Source organism: Podarcis bocagei (genome assembly GCF_964188305.1).
Source record: "Podarcis bocagei genome assembly, chromosome: 9".
Lineage (NCBI taxonomy): Eukaryota > Metazoa > Chordata > Lepidosauria > Squamata > Lacertidae > Podarcis > Podarcis bocagei.
The window spans coordinates 37,622,843-37,638,495 of NC_138134.1; the positions used below are offsets into that span (position 1 = coordinate 37,622,843).

Genomic DNA, 15,653 nt, shown 5'->3' on the forward strand with positions numbered 1-15,653 from the left:
TTGTCAGGCTATGGCTGACAAATAAAATGGCTAATTTTGGGTCTTGACCTCACTGGCTAAAAAGACCTTCATTATTGTCATTGTACCCTTTACTGGCACCACCACTTGCTTCATACAACCGATTGCCTATGAGAAATGGAACCTATTAACCTTTTAACATATAAGATGCTAAGCAAACATAGAAACCATAGGAACCATAGAATTCTCCTATCATCTACTTCTAGGGTATTAGAGGAGTTCTTATATTCAAGTGCACATGTTCAGCTACAATCAAATGGAGTTAAGCAGCTCCCAACCTCTGTGCTGGATTATTGCATCTGAGTTTGTGTATAGTAATCTGTTTCTTGTGATTTATTATTCACTGTTTTCCAATTAATCATCTCCCTGGAATCCTGAGATCAAGCAATTGTCTCTATGTATTATTGGGGGGGGGGAATCCTTATTGGCCAGGTATTATAAAGTCATATTTTACAGTGGGAAACATAAAAATAAATGTTATGAACCACATCTCAAAAAGTCATTAACAGAGCTTTTTTGAGATCCTCCAATGCCTTTACAAAGAGAAAGTGATGACGTGGGCAGGTATCATAGCATTCTAAAAAGCGACAAGTGAGGTGGAAGCAGTATAATCAGATCTGCTGGGAAAGGGAGTTCCTGGCCGAAGCTGCTGGACAGTGGAAAGGCATTAAAAAGCTCCAACTGGTATCCCATCGAGTTATTCTATGCAATCCACAGAGGTATTAACAATTAAAATATTAAATAAATAATGAGCAACTACAAAGGAAAGCTAAGGGTGGTATTCAACCAAATTTTACTCAAACCCATTGAAGTTAATGGACCTAACTTAGTTACGTTCATTAATTTCAATGGGCTTCATCTGAGTAAAACTTAGTTCAATACCACCCTAAAATTGCAGCAAATAACTTATTTTGTAAAACTCACTTTGTTTATCAATAAATAGCTCTGCATTTTAAATTCAAAACATACCTGTATTTCTTATCATTAAAAAGTTTCTAAATTTAGATTGCAACAATCTGACTGTGGATGGAAACAGGAAAGGGCCTCTCTAGACTCTTTTAATTCTTGCACTGTAGGCAGGGCATCCAAGCATGCTATTGCAGCCCAGCCTCAACAGCCTGTGTGAACAGGTACATACATTACAGGCTCCACAGGTCACCTGGATCCTACCAAGTTAAAAGCTACAGTACCCCTGATGGCCATCTGTTGTTAATCTGGAGATCCCATAAACACTAGTGTTTATCAGCCAATTCTTGGCCAACACACCAAAGTTAATTGGGTCCTTTAACCAGGGGTCAAAATTTGCTCATTAGCAACTCAGTTCAATGGGGATTAAACATGACCAGTAATAAAGACCACAGATTCAAGTCTAGAACTAAAATGAATCAGTCAGCTTATTGGTGTCCAATGGTTCTTTCAAAGCATATTATTATCTCTATATGGAAGATAATGATACTCTGAACTTTGAATCACAGCATAGGAACATAAAAACAATGTAGTACTGCAAAAATAAAATATACTAAGAATTGTATAAGAACAACATTAAAATAGCTTTAAGAAAGCAATCCATCAGAGTTTATTTCCTTTCTTAATTGACGATTTGGCCTCCTTTTGACTTATTCCAGCCCATCTAGTTGTGAAACAGAATTTCTCACATATTAGCATTTTGGAATAAAGTTCAGTTACCCATCCATGGCTGTGAGCCAGGATCCTGTGGGTTTCAGCTGAGTGAAAACACATGAAGCAAAGCTGAACAGACAGCAAGTGGAGGGAGTTGGGGAGAACGTTTCTTTGTAAAAATATGATGCTGTTTTTAAATTTACCATCATCTAAGATGCTAACATCTCACATGCAGTGTTAGAAACTGAGATATGAAAGCTAAAAGCTAAATGGCACCTTAAGCCTAGATTATGGGTGCAACAATGGAATGTCTAGGCACACTTTTTTATAACAAAAAAAGCTGAAAATGAATGAACTGCAGCTAAAATATTAATTTTTCACATGGTCCTTCACCTGCCCACCCCCCTAATATTCTTAAGAGGGTTTCTTCTCCAGTCTTCAGAGAGTAGTTGGAATTGGGGAGGCAGAAAAAGGTCCTCCTTTCCTTCTAACTCTGCAATTTTAATCTGAAATCTTGCGCGCAGTACTGCACTCAGAGCTCAGAAACTGCTCACGCTAATGAAATTCCCTGTTGCAAGATACGCCTAGAACAATGGGAGTTTCGAGCACTGCTCACATGACTACTGAGAATCAACAAAAGTTCCCAATCAGCAAAAAGCATGTCGAAATGTTGCAAAGCTTATTTTCTTTCATCCATTTTGATCCATCATGGCTGCTCTACTGTTTGCTGAAAATTGCTGTAGTTGATGGTTATGTACTTAGTTGGGTTCTGAGTAACATCTGCAGGGTAATTGTACAGAGATATGAGCATCATTTTCCTCTGTCTGCAAACTACCCAAGTGGTGCAGGGAAGGTACCTAAGCACTGCTGTCAATGTCCCTAATTTGAGATGGATGGTGCCTTAGCATTACCATTGGCTATTTGAAAAGGAGCTGTGAATATAGGCATGTTTTTAAGATTATCATTTCTGGCAGAAGTAAAAACTAGGCAAATTTGCTTTAGTTTAAAAATACTATCTCACCAAATATTTTTCCTACATCTACAATGAGTTTCCTACTTTCCTGTAGTAGTAAAAGTAGGAGGAACACAAATCTGTTCATTAATGCATTGCATTGCCTGTTTTCTTTAGTATATGCCTAGCAGAACAACATTGTCTGGCAAACATCCTCTGCCAAGGAAAATGGCAAGAACATTGATTTCCATGTATCTATTTATTTAAAAACCACCCTTCAAGAGATTCAAGATAGTATAGAAAAGAGCAAATAAAAGCTAATTCAGAAATATATAGATGCAATTGTAAACCAACAAATAAATATAAAGGACAATAATGCATCAACAACAATTAAAACCTAAAAAGGCAAAGATAATCTAAAATTAAGACATGAGTTTACTGGTATGGGAAGAGACATTCCTTCAAGTATTTAGCCCAAACCAGTTAAGACTTTTTAAGGTAAATATAGCATCTTAAGTTGGGTTCAGAAGTAAATAGAGTACCAATGACATAACGCATGGTTGTGATTCAACATTTGTGTGCACTATAGGGATGTGTTATATTTCTTCAGCATGACAAGTTTTAACTGCCAAATTGATAGCCCAACTCTTATATGGTGTTCAGATTTTGATTTTGAATTCAAGTGTTGAAAAAGTTTGTTCAAGGCTCTTAAGGGCTATGTTTGGTGTCCCAAACTATGTATCAGCAGCGGCAGTCCTGAGCTTAGAGATGAGGTTTGCATTCTAGAGTGAAGAGAGGAGGCAGAGATTAGCTCTGACTAGAAGGTCAGATAATTATTTTCCCCACCCTTCAGGAACCAAATTGCAAAGGTGAATGGGGACTTCCCATTAGTCAGTCCCGGGCTATCACAATGATGTTGGGTAACTCTTTTTGCCCGCATGGACACCAGTGATCAACTGATTGCTGGGTCTTGTGAAGCCCCTTGCAAAACACTCAGCAATATCCAACACAGATGATTGTCAAGTCATGCAAACCACTGTGCACAGCACTCTGCACAAAGCTGTGTTGCTGATTGGTGTTGCATGCAAACACATAATAATAATAATAATAATAATAATAATAATAATAATAATAATAATAATTACTTACATGCTGCCCATCTGACTGGGTTGCCCCAGTCACTCTGGGCGGCTCCCAACAAAAAACAGTAAAAAAAACCAACAACATCAAACACTAAAAACTTCCCTGAACAGAGCTGCCTTCCCATGAACCAAGTATTTACATACACCACAATCTGATGCCATATTTAACATCAGATGCAGGGCAGGTAGTTGTGTCTTGGTTGAAGTGTCTTCATAGGCTAAATGGGAAGACCTAGCAGACCCATGTAGGGCCACAAGCCAGAGGTTTCTTGCCCCTGCTACAGAGTCAAATTCAGTGCTACTGTCCCCTATTATCTCACACAGCTACCTATCTTCGGTTCATGTAGACCAGTTTGCAAGTACATAGATGAAGTTGCTAAGTAACAAAATGTTACGGTTTCTCTGTCACAGCTTCAAGCTAGATCTTTTATTAAATAAATAGGCTTCCAAAACCTATTTTCGATAGTCAAGACGACTTGTTCAGCTTTGGTATTTGGCATTTCCAGTACATCTGTTAATTCTCAGACAAAATATCCACTGAACTTAAGCATAACAAAATACAGGAGGGCATTCCTATCCTGCATGTTTCAGTGTGATACCTTCAGCTCTTATGGAGAGGATATTTAGGGTAACACCCTACTCTTATAAGTGATGTCTGTCTTCCTCAGAAGAAATAGAAACCTTCATCCATGTTTTGTAACTTTTATAGAGGTCTCCGGAAAGAGTTGATTGATTCAGTAACCATTTTGTATCTTTGAAGATTGCCTGCACATTACATTTCTCTTCTCTCTGATACAAATAAGAGTATTACAGGATCTGTAGCTAAATTCCTGTCGAGAGAAATGAAGACATGAGGTAATATCTTACCTAAATCAATGTGACCTTACTTTCCATAACATACAATACATCTATTTGACCTTATTTGCATGTTAATAGATGCATAAGTTTTATTGTGAGGTCTCTTGACAACTACTCAATGTAGTTGTAGATGGAGTATTAATTCTTTGTCTGTACCCATCAGAATTAAACCAGCTGAGCTCTGAACTAATCAAAGCTTCTGGGTCATCTTTAATGAGCTAGCCATAAATGTATGCAGACGACTGCAATAAAATTATATGTTGAAAGCAGTTTGGATTATAGGTGCCCCTAAACTTGCTAATGTGGCTGTGAACTAAATAAGTTAAGAGAAGGCTCCCATGAAACTCCACTCAACAGCAGCTGAATCCGAAAGAAGCAGCCATCCTGTGGAAACCTAACCTGAAGAGCAGAGAGCTGATAGTCACCCAGAATGACCCCACAGTTGCATCAGTGCTGCATAAATCTATTTATTTAACAGTTTTAGCCACAACTGAGGACACTGTGACTAGCTGGGTCAATGAAGCTTTCGACTTACTAAACAGATGCCTCACCCTACCTACAACAAACTATTTTGGAAGCACACCAGAGTTCAAACACAATGTATAAGGAGGTCTGAAGGCCCGCCATTTATAAGGAATGATGTTAAGAGTAGAAATCCCAATGAACTTCTCCATGTTTGGGCTCAGAAAGAGATGATAGTTCTTCAAGCCCACATATTTTCCAGTTCAATTAAAATCTGTGCTAAAAAAACCAAGTAAGTTTGTGCACCACCTACCCACCTGTCCCCCTTACTACCAAGACATCCTTCCTGTCTGCCCCTCACCCCCAAGATCCAGTAGTAGCAGCCGTACATGGAAAGGGGAATTAGGTCTGTCCCTCTCTCCATGCTTTCTGTCCACCTAATACTCTGCAACCTCCAAGACAAAAAGCAGTGGCCATGAGGAAGAGATAGCATGCCTTTCTCACTGCCAAATCAATAAATTATAAGTATGTAAGATTGTATTTTGGACAGAAGAGATGAGTAAATGGGTTGACTAACAGCCTTCCTGCAATTCCCTAAGTGAGTCTGTTGCCTTCAGGTGCACTGTCCTACTGACATCAACACTGGCAACAGGACAGTGCACCTGAAGGCAACAGACTCACTTAGGGAATTGCAGGAAGGCTGTGAGGCACACATTGCTTTGTCCTTCAACATGCATTGCTTCTCTCTGCCTCCCATCACCTGCCACCTGAGGCAGTTACCTCACGCTGGTCTGAACTTCCAATATTTGTTCTTCCGGGGGGAGGGGGAGTCCCATCCCCTCTGCCACGTAAATGCACATGTTCACAATTTTGCATGCCTAAAAACCCCACCAACATTTTACATCATTGCAGATTAGTTCAGCTCACTAACATACAATAGCTTAGTTTTGTATTCCCAAGACAATATAATGCAAATTTACTGAAGCAAACTTGCATGAGCATTAGTATATAAACGATAGAAGCATTACGTAAGGCTAAAAAGGGTGAAACCTCAAAAGGTTGTGGAAGGCAAAAAAATAATTATTTTACAGCATACTGTGTCCAGTGCATTTCAGCTCATCACCCCTGGAACAACATGCATAAAACAATGCATTCTAAGTGAACTGCAATGTGGAATAAGATCTGCTGGCTCCTGAAGAGGCTGACATGCTGAAATGATAGGGAATACTATATTATTTTGTTTCCAGCACTGTTCCGGGTCTTCAGAGATTCCTCTTTGGTGGGACGGGAAGCTTCTTGTCCCTTAGGTGCCACCCATCTCTTTTTTCTGTTGGCGTTATGAATAAACCAAGTGGCACAATCATTGCAAAGTTGCTTTGAGACAGTTTAACTTGGCCAGTTTGTTTTAAATCAGGGTGAGGAACCTATGGCCCAAGAGCCAAAGTCTTTCCACAGGCCTGCTTCATGTCCTCCTTGGGTATTTTTGCCTGAAAGGAATGTGTCCTTGAGCTCTGATAATGCCTCTTACTTCTCTGGATGGAAGATTGTGTGTGTGCACATGTGCGAGCGCATGTGCCTACTGTACAAGGGTAAAATTTGCGTGTATTGCTCTGCCCAGTGTTGCCTTTACCTTCCTCTGGCATGAAGTTTGTCTAGAAGAGAATGTGGCCCTCAGAATGAAAGTTTCTCCACCTCTGTTCAAAACGGAGCTAAACAATTTGATATAAACAAACAAAAAACTCCAAAGAGCTGTGTCACCAAGCTTCTCTCTCTCTCTCTTTGCATCCAAACACCTGCAGGAAAGGCCCATGAGTGCCACTAATATTTGGGTGCCTGAGGGAAGCTTAATATCCATATTACCTTCCAAACTACTATAGGACAAAAATTCTTATTTGAAAATCCATATTACCTTCCAAACTACTATAGGACAAAAATTCTTATTTGAATGAGTGTCATGTATGTCACAAATAATGAAAGGGGGAATGTGTTAATTCAGTGCTAGTAGACTATTTAAGGGTATTTTACTAGTTTCCCTTAAAGAAGTTCTTACTCCTCCCCTTAGAAAAACAAACTGTTTAGCAACTAACTAACTTAAAGATAAAAGGGACGCGGGTGGCGCTGTGGGTAAAACCTCAGCGCCTAGGGCTTGCCGATCGCACGGTCGGCGGTTCGAATCCCCGCGGCGGGGTGAGCTCCCGTCTTTCGGTCCCAGCTCCTGCCTACCTAGCAGTTCGAAACCACTCCTAAGTGCAAGTAGATAAATAGGTACCGCTTTCTAGCGGGAAGGTAAACAGCGTTTCCGTGTGCTGCGCTGGTGCCGGCTCGCCAGAGCAGCTTCGTCACACTGGCCACATGACCTGGAAGTGTCTCTGGACAGCGCTGGCCCCCGGCCTCTTAAGTGAGATGGGCACACAACCCTAGAGTCGGACATGACTGGCCCGTACGGGCAGGGGTACCTTTACCTTAACTTAAAGATTGTTACTACGAACAGACCAACCAACCAGGGAAAAGGCCACTAACAATGGAAAACATGTTTACAGGATTGCAGGACCTGACCCATCCACTAGCCAACTGGGATAAGGTTAAGGAGATACAAGTAATTGAAGAATAGTTTACTAGTTTGCTAATTTGGAAAATTAAGCCTACTGTATTTGGGTATACATGACACAGACTCTATGGAGATTCCAAAAATCTGACAAGGCCAGAGTTTAAATTCTCAACCTAGAGTAGCAATTTACAAATATTCTGGAAGATGAAATAGAGCATTTAGAAAATCAAGAAATAGTAGTATTGCTAATTCCAGTTCAATAAGTTGCATGGCTATTAATATAGATTCAGACAATAAACACCTAGGTGGTATTCAACTAGGTTTTACACAGAGTAGGCTTATTGAATTTATAGGACCTAACCTACCCATGGTAATTTATTTCAATGAGACTGATTAAAACTTAGTTGAAGATAGCCAGCTAGCTAGCTAGCTAGGTAACATTTCATTGCTGTCCCTGTTCAACCATGTCTAAGTTTGAATGAGAAATTGTGCTGGTATATATTTAGAAAATCAATGCAGCCTCAGTCCTTCCCTAGTCTTGCTGGTGCTATGCTCCTGGGAGCTAAACCATGGTTTGGCTTAGTATTACATCTGAACCTAAGCTTGTGCTTTATCTCATTCCAAACCACAGCTGTTCTCCTCCACTTATTGGCTCTCCTCCTCAAAATATGAACCTGCAGCAACCAATTTACATGAGGGCAGGGGGAATCAATGCTCCTCAGCTGGCTTCTACTAATGTCCATTTATAGTATTTATTTCCAATCTCTTTCCGCTTTCAAGAAGCTGATGGCTGACAACAGTAGATAATGCCATGAAACAGAAAACAGTTTATTAAACACATTAAAAACAATACAACTCAGAAAAAGGAAGTTAAACAGCTGCTTGGACAGAACCAGCAGCAATTATCACACACATGTGTCTAAATAAAAAATGTTTTCACACTTCTAAAATAATAGAGTTAGAATCTAGCAACTGTTTATTCATGAAGAAGTTCCAAAACAAGGGTGCCATGTTCTTGAAATTTGACTTCACAGATAGATATAATCCAGAGCATGACATTTCTCCAGCTCACCTCCATCAGTTCACAGAGGACTGTATAATTTCATTAGGTGGAATCCAAATGGTGCCCATGCACTCGTGCAAAAGCTTTTGATCCAGTGGGCACCTCCGCTTACTAAAAGAGAGGTGAAGTGATTTGAACCAATTTGCAATTCCCTTTATGGACCTCCATACCACTTTCTACCTTGCTATGGAATGTTCCTCAACTCCCTCAAGCTGGGGGATGCATGAGATACTGGCAAAAAAGCCCCTCCCCTCTTCTTCCATTAATGGAGGCATCAACTGAATTAAAAGTCCTTCTGTGAGTGCAAGGGCACCAAATGAATGCCACTCATTAAGTTTTTCACCCTACACTAATATGCTGTGTTTGGGGTGGAATGGTCTTACGACAACTCAGAGCAGAGAATGATTACCTAAGATCTTGAATAATCTAAATGTTTGTTTTACATATCTAAAGTCACTGTATATTACTTTTGTAATGTTAACAACCACCAGATTCATGACCTAAATATTATATTGTATGCACGCACACAAATTTTAATATTCACGTATGTCTCCATCTCACATGTATGAAACTTTCATGCACACTTATGCACATTCTCACATGTGTCAAAAACTTCTTGCTTCATATAAGTCCCAGTGTGACTTCATGAGGATTAAGAAAAACAAGTAGTTTGAAGAGTGAAGCACGTCTGCACACCTTAGTACCCGGGCCTGAGATGTATAGTTTTAGGGCCCACCTTATTTTGTGATTGCAAGTTGTTTTAAGCTCTTTTTAACATTGTGTTTTAATTGTTGCAACCCACCCTGGGATGATAGAGTGTATAATAATAATAATAATAATAATAATAATAATAATAATAATAATAATAATTTGCAAAATCCACACTTGCACACTTCTCAACAACAACAAAAAATTAAACAGAATTCACTGGTAACCATAAATATTTATGTAATAGTAACGCCTGAGGAGTTAGTATACAGTTATATATTTTTTAATGGTTTTGTAAGACTTAAAAAACAAATCTAGGCCACAATTCAGACAGCCATGCAAGAAGACTGGCACCACCCAAAGGGGTTTTTGACCTCTATTTCTCAAGCAGCAGCCTCCTGCACATCATGGCAAACTGCTTTAGAAACTCAGGGGAATTTCCAAAGCAGTTTGATCAATGCGGCATTGGGGGTGGGGCAGGGAAGGGGGGGAAATCTGCCATTCAAATAAAAAACAAAAAAGACAGATGCCCAGCTGGGTACACCTAACAGCTCTCTAGATCGTGGCCTGAAATCTTTGGCATTCAAGGCCCACACTTCTAAAGATTTTCTATTTTGCCTATGAATGCTATTTTCACAAACAAGGAACAGTACCTTCCTATGGGATTACAGCATGACAGAGGTGTAGTTGGCCCGTGGGATTAATTAAAAGGGCTAGCATTTATTGCTTGCGCCTTTTAAATTGTTCCCATTTTCGTTAAACATTACTGCTTTTTAAGTTGGTCATGGTATGCCAAACCAAAATGACACAGACCTTTCATGCAAATACAGGATAATATTGGTTACAGAAGTATTCGACATCACTATACGCCTTCAAGAAATCTTAACTTTGTATTTCTTTTCAAGTCAGAAGTTAGCTGAAACATACTCTATAGAAAGTATAATATTTCAAAGTTCTCTATTTAGAAACAAGCAACTTCCATATTTTAAAACATGAAATACCAAAGTATTAAATCACAACTGACACCACGGCAGGCATCTGTTTTTCTACTACAATTTAACAGCCCCATTATATTCACAATCAAAGCAAAATGAGCATGTATACAGGCAGTTACAATTTAAAATGAAATTTAACGAAAGCCTGTTCCCAAAATAAGCAGAATTTGCTATACTTACTGAATGTTTCTCCTGCTGGCCCATAACTCCATGGTTAGCTGGGATTGCAAGAGGTTTCATAATGAACAAACATATGCTGAACTGAATTTACACATCATGTACCAATTTCTCATGGATAGCAAATCATCCTCTACTGCATTAAACTAAACAAACAAAAACCAAGGGAAAAACCAAGCCAAGAGCTCAAAGTGCCGTTCACAAAATCTCTCACACTTGTAGTGCAGAAAAGCAATCCAAACAGCAGCAATTGTCTCCATTTTTATAACACTCGAAGTCTTAAGCGTGCAAGGATGTAAAGTGCCTGGCAACACCATACATATCCAGCATTCTTCTACAAGAACGAGAGCATTCCCTGAGAGCGAAAGGGAGGAAAAGGGGGGGGGGGAGAGAAAAGCTAAAATGGCTGACTGCACACAGACTCCCTCAAAAAAGCTTAATACAGTATTATATTAGTAAGGGTGCGGGAACCAGCTTCCTGCATTCAGCCAAGCATTGTTAATACTCCTGTTTAATTTGCAATCACAATAATAAAGAGCCCCTCACCCCCATTAAAAAAATTAAAAATCAGGGCAGAGCATGTGAATAGGGACCTCCCCTCTGGCTGCTAATGATGCTGACAGGGTGACCAGTGATCTCTGTTCCACTCAACTAACCAAGTTCGCACAATTAATCCAAGCGGCATGACATTGACGGACATTTAATTTAATGATGCCTGTCCCTCACATTCAAAGAAACCATGCCTACCATCAAGAGAGTCACTAAGGGGAAAAAACAAAAAAAACCCAAACAAACCAAAAACACCAAAGGCACATACACAGAGAAAAACCTAGAGAATCATGAGTCTGAATGTAATACGCCAATATAATTACGTTATTGTGCTTACTTTGGAAGACCATGGCTGCAGGCAGTTGGCATAGCAACGCACAAGGAAAGCCATTTCCTGGGTAGAAAGAACGCTTCCTTTTCTAAATAAAAAATTCCTCTTAGGATACAAACGGCATTGCTGCTTCCTGCAGAAAGCAAAGACACTGTAGTCTGTCTCTTAACCTGCACACAGGCACACTCAATGCAGTTCTAATGATGTAAGTGGATCTCTCTCTGCCTCCCTCCCTCTCCCCCTATACATCGAAATATTCAACTCAAATGGAAGACACATTCCTTGCGGCTTGCCCCCTCGGCTGCTTAACTATTTCACTCATTAAGGTACAGATGGACAATTCAGATAGAGTAACAAGCGCTTGCCTGTATTATGTCAGCTTCTGTAGGTCAAGCAAATCCCAAAGGGGAAGGAATCCATTGATTGCTGGCTCCAATGAATATCACTGAAGGCAGGGTGGGAATAAGGAGAAAGACTTACTTGAACAGGCTCTGAACTAAATATCATTTTTCACCAAGGTGAATATAAAGCAATGGTGTTTGCTGCCACCTCCTCCCCCACCCTCCCCCACCCAAAAATAATGTTGCGGCAAAGCTGTAAATATCTCTATCAACTGCTTAATAATGGCATACTTGACAAGCTTTCATGGGCACACAGGTATGATACTGTTCAGGCTTAGGTAACTGAAAGGTGCATAGCTGTGAATTTTCACAATCCTCCGCTGAAATTTGTTTAAATAAAGTCTGCAGTTTGCCACACAGGTCAAACATGTAGTTTCCATCAAAAGAGGTGTACAGTTCACAGAATATAGCACTGGAATAGGCAGGCAGGCTCTAAATTTGTACAAATACAACATGTCTCTTGAAGGTAGTATTTCATTTTTAAAATGGAGAAATTAACCTAGCCACTCCCATGTAAAACTAGCTCTGTCACCACAGCATTATGGCACATGAACTAAGCTGAAGGGCATACTCCAGCCAAAAAAAGCACAAAGCCCTGCTACATTACAAGCCACACACTTCCACGATGTTTTTATGCAAGTCATCAGTGAGAAAAATAAGAAAGACTTTTTGCCATCAATTTTTTATCATGAAAATCTGACCTTTTTACACTTACAATGCATTCCTGGTATTCAAGCCCATGTGCACACACAACTTGGGAGAGAAAGGCAGGGAAAGAATGCTCATTTCTGCTACTACAGTAACAAAAATCGAACAGACGACAAGAACTTTAAACATATATTTATGAACAATATAGAAAAGTGACAGAGACAGAGGCTGCAGCTGTTTCTACCAGACACATGCATTCTCAGTTGGTTAATTTAATCTGTCATACAGTAATGCTTTCCTGTAGTGACTGCAGGTCAAAGCTCACTTGGCAGACCAAAAGGTGATTCTCTAAAAGTCTATTTTTATAAAGCCATAGAATTCTTTAAAAAATAAAAACAAGTACCACCACTAAACCATATTTTAAAGTTTTGGATCATTCGTTTTTAGGCTTGCGTATACCATAATAATCTGTCCTGTATTCTTTTTAAAACACATTAAAATATGTTTCCTTAGAATGGAAATCTAGAATAAGACTAATATGGGACCGCAGGTTTTTCTGCAGGGTTCAACTATGGAAAAACTGCCTTTATGCATGTGTATTCACACATGCAAGAGTATTTTTGAAAGCATTTTACAGTATTGTGGGAGCTGATAGCACTCATTTGAAGCAGTGGTCTTCAAATTTATTTTTAGCTGTAGCCAAAGAACAAACGTGGATACGTTTGTCACCCTCCCACCATCACTGTTTATTCCGACTGCAAATCTTTTCCATTTAAACATATAAAAGAAAGCAAATGAGGAAATGCCCTACTCTGGACTCTTTGGTTCTTAATATCTAGGAAGCACCCTCCCCAACAATGGTTTTCTTATTGCATCTTTTCCTCTTGCTGCCATGCCCAGAACACGTCTGTCTCTAGATTTTAGTGGACACACGACACTGGTGGTAATGTGGCTAACATTTCTGAAGTCACAAGTGCCACAGGCAGTAGTTTATAGTGGGTAAGGCTTGAGCTTCCTTCCAGTGATACCTACTAGGAAAAGCAGAAGTGGGATGTGAGGAAGTGTGGCAAGTGCTTCTCCCACCATGTGCTATGGCTGTCAAAAGAAGACAGCTCAGATATACTAATCACAGAGCAACACAAAACCTATCTAGAAGAGCTCTCACACAGCTGCTGGGCTTTCTTCTGGCAAGCTGCAGCAAGTCGTCTGACTCACTAAGCTCTTACTACTTCCTCACTGGAGTGGAAGGCACAGCCCTGTAGACAAAAGCTCTCTGTTTGTTTGGGGGTTTTTCCTGTTCCCATATTCTGGTTTCTTATCCTCTTTTTCTCCTTCCTTCTTCACATTTTGTTCTGATAGCCCGACTTATGACAAGACTCCGAAGGTGCAAAGGCTTGATTCCATGGCTACCTGGCTACTGTTGAGCTGCAATAAAAAATGTGTTAGACTCATGTGGCAGCAGCCTGAGGTATGTGGAACTAGCAGAAGTCATTTTCAAATGCCCTAAGGTGCCCACAGAGAGGTGGAGAAAACAAATGTTTACCAAGGTCACTGAAAGAAGCATGTTTAGATTTAAATTAGGAAATGCTGCTCAGCAGTTAAGCACAAAGGCTGTACAGTCTCACTTCACAAAGGTTAAGTGGCTCACTAAGTATGGACTAGGGACACTGAGGTCCCAGTCACAACTTGTTGATTTTACAGATGGCAGAGATGCATACCATTAGACTTGCACACCTTCCCCCACCATGTGCAAAACCTTCAAGGTCAATTATCTCAAGCCACAAAAGGAAAAAACTTAAGGATGATCAAAAATTAGTTGCAGAACAAGTGAAAATTACAAATAAATGGAAAATCTTTAAATGTTAAAAATCAGCTGGACTTGGTTCATTCTGTATATTCTATGCATGGCATGGGAAGGGTCTATGAGGCCTCTATCCCCAAGTTTCAGTTCTAAAACTTAGAACATAGGTAGGCAAAGTAAGGCCTGTGGGGCAGATCCGGCCCAATTGCCTTCTAAATCTGGCCCGCGGACGGTTCGGGAATCAGCGTGTTTTTACATGAGTAGAATGTGTGCTTTTATTTAAAATGCATCTCTGGGTTATTTGTGGGGCATAGGAATTCGTTCTTTTTTTCAAAATATAGTCTGAGGGACAAGGTCTGAGGGACAGTGGTCCAGCCCCCTGCTGAAAAAGTATGCTGACCACTGGAGCAACCTCCCCCATTTGGTAACACTCAAATTGTTTGTCCTAAATTCCCATCTTCCATAACCAATTGGCCATGCTGTCTGAGGCTGATAAGATTTGTAGTTCAGAATATGTGCAGAGCATAAGGTTGCGAAAAGCTGTCCTACTGTATATAATGTCTGTACTCTGGAGCTGTGAAAACAGGCCCAAGTCTAGAATAGTAGTAAGCAACTGACCAATACAAACACACTTAACACAGGCTTGGAAAAATTAGGTAGCCTTAGGATACAATTTAAAGACCTCACTATATACCCATTACTCTGTTATCAAACCTATGTTTTTCATTAGAAATACATTGGAACTTACTATCAATGAAATCCCTATGGACACAGATGTCATGTCACTTGCATTTCAATTCCCAGAATTTATTCTTATCTAATGACATGATATCACTGTCATGCAAATTTAGATGTCAGCAAAGTATGAAGTAATGGAATTATTTATTAGTGACAAAGAATTAGTTCAGAAATAGTGACCATAATTCCATCACAGAGTGTGAAGGTGCCTGAAAGGGTAATCAAGTCCAATACTTGCTGATGCTGGAAATCTACTAGTACAGCATCCCTGATAAGTAACTACCCAGACTTGCTCTGCTTAAAAATCTGTAAAGAAAAACAGTCAACTGCCTTCCAAGGCAGCCTTTTTCATTGTTAAATAGGCTGTGGTGTCAGAAAGTTCTTCCTAAAATTAAGTCTAAATTAGGGGTTCCCAAACTGGGGCTTGTGGACCACAGACCACAGCATGGTGGTCCGCAGCAGGTATGCATTAAACATTCATATTATTTTTTATTTACATTTGTATTGTATTGTGTTGTATTACAGTTTGCATTCCATAAAATTGAAATTGTAAGAATACAAATGCAATATAAGAAATAAAAGAAGCAATAAAAATACAAATAAAAACCATGCAGCATCTAAGCATCTGTCACTGATGCTTTA

General features: G+C 39.7%; 1 protein-coding gene across 6 annotated transcripts in view; it reads right to left on the bottom strand.

Annotated features, from left to right (window-relative positions):
* RAPGEF2 (Rap guanine nucleotide exchange factor 2) overlaps positions 1-15,653 on the bottom strand; it is a 162,881-nt gene that overhangs the window by 52,095 nt on the left and 95,133 nt on the right. The window contains exon 1 of one of the 6 annotated variants that reach the window (XM_081208652.1): positions 11,430-11,572. The exons of 4 other annotated variants lie outside the window; for them this stretch is intronic. In XM_081208652.1, the coding sequence (XP_081064778.1) occupies positions 11,430-11,483 (54 nt within the window). In that variant the 5' untranslated portion in view covers positions 11,484-11,572. Of the gene's footprint in view, positions 1-10,546; positions 11,046-11,429; positions 11,573-15,653 lie in introns of those variants that run through there. One more of the 6 variants, XM_081208651.1, reaches the window with a different exon arrangement.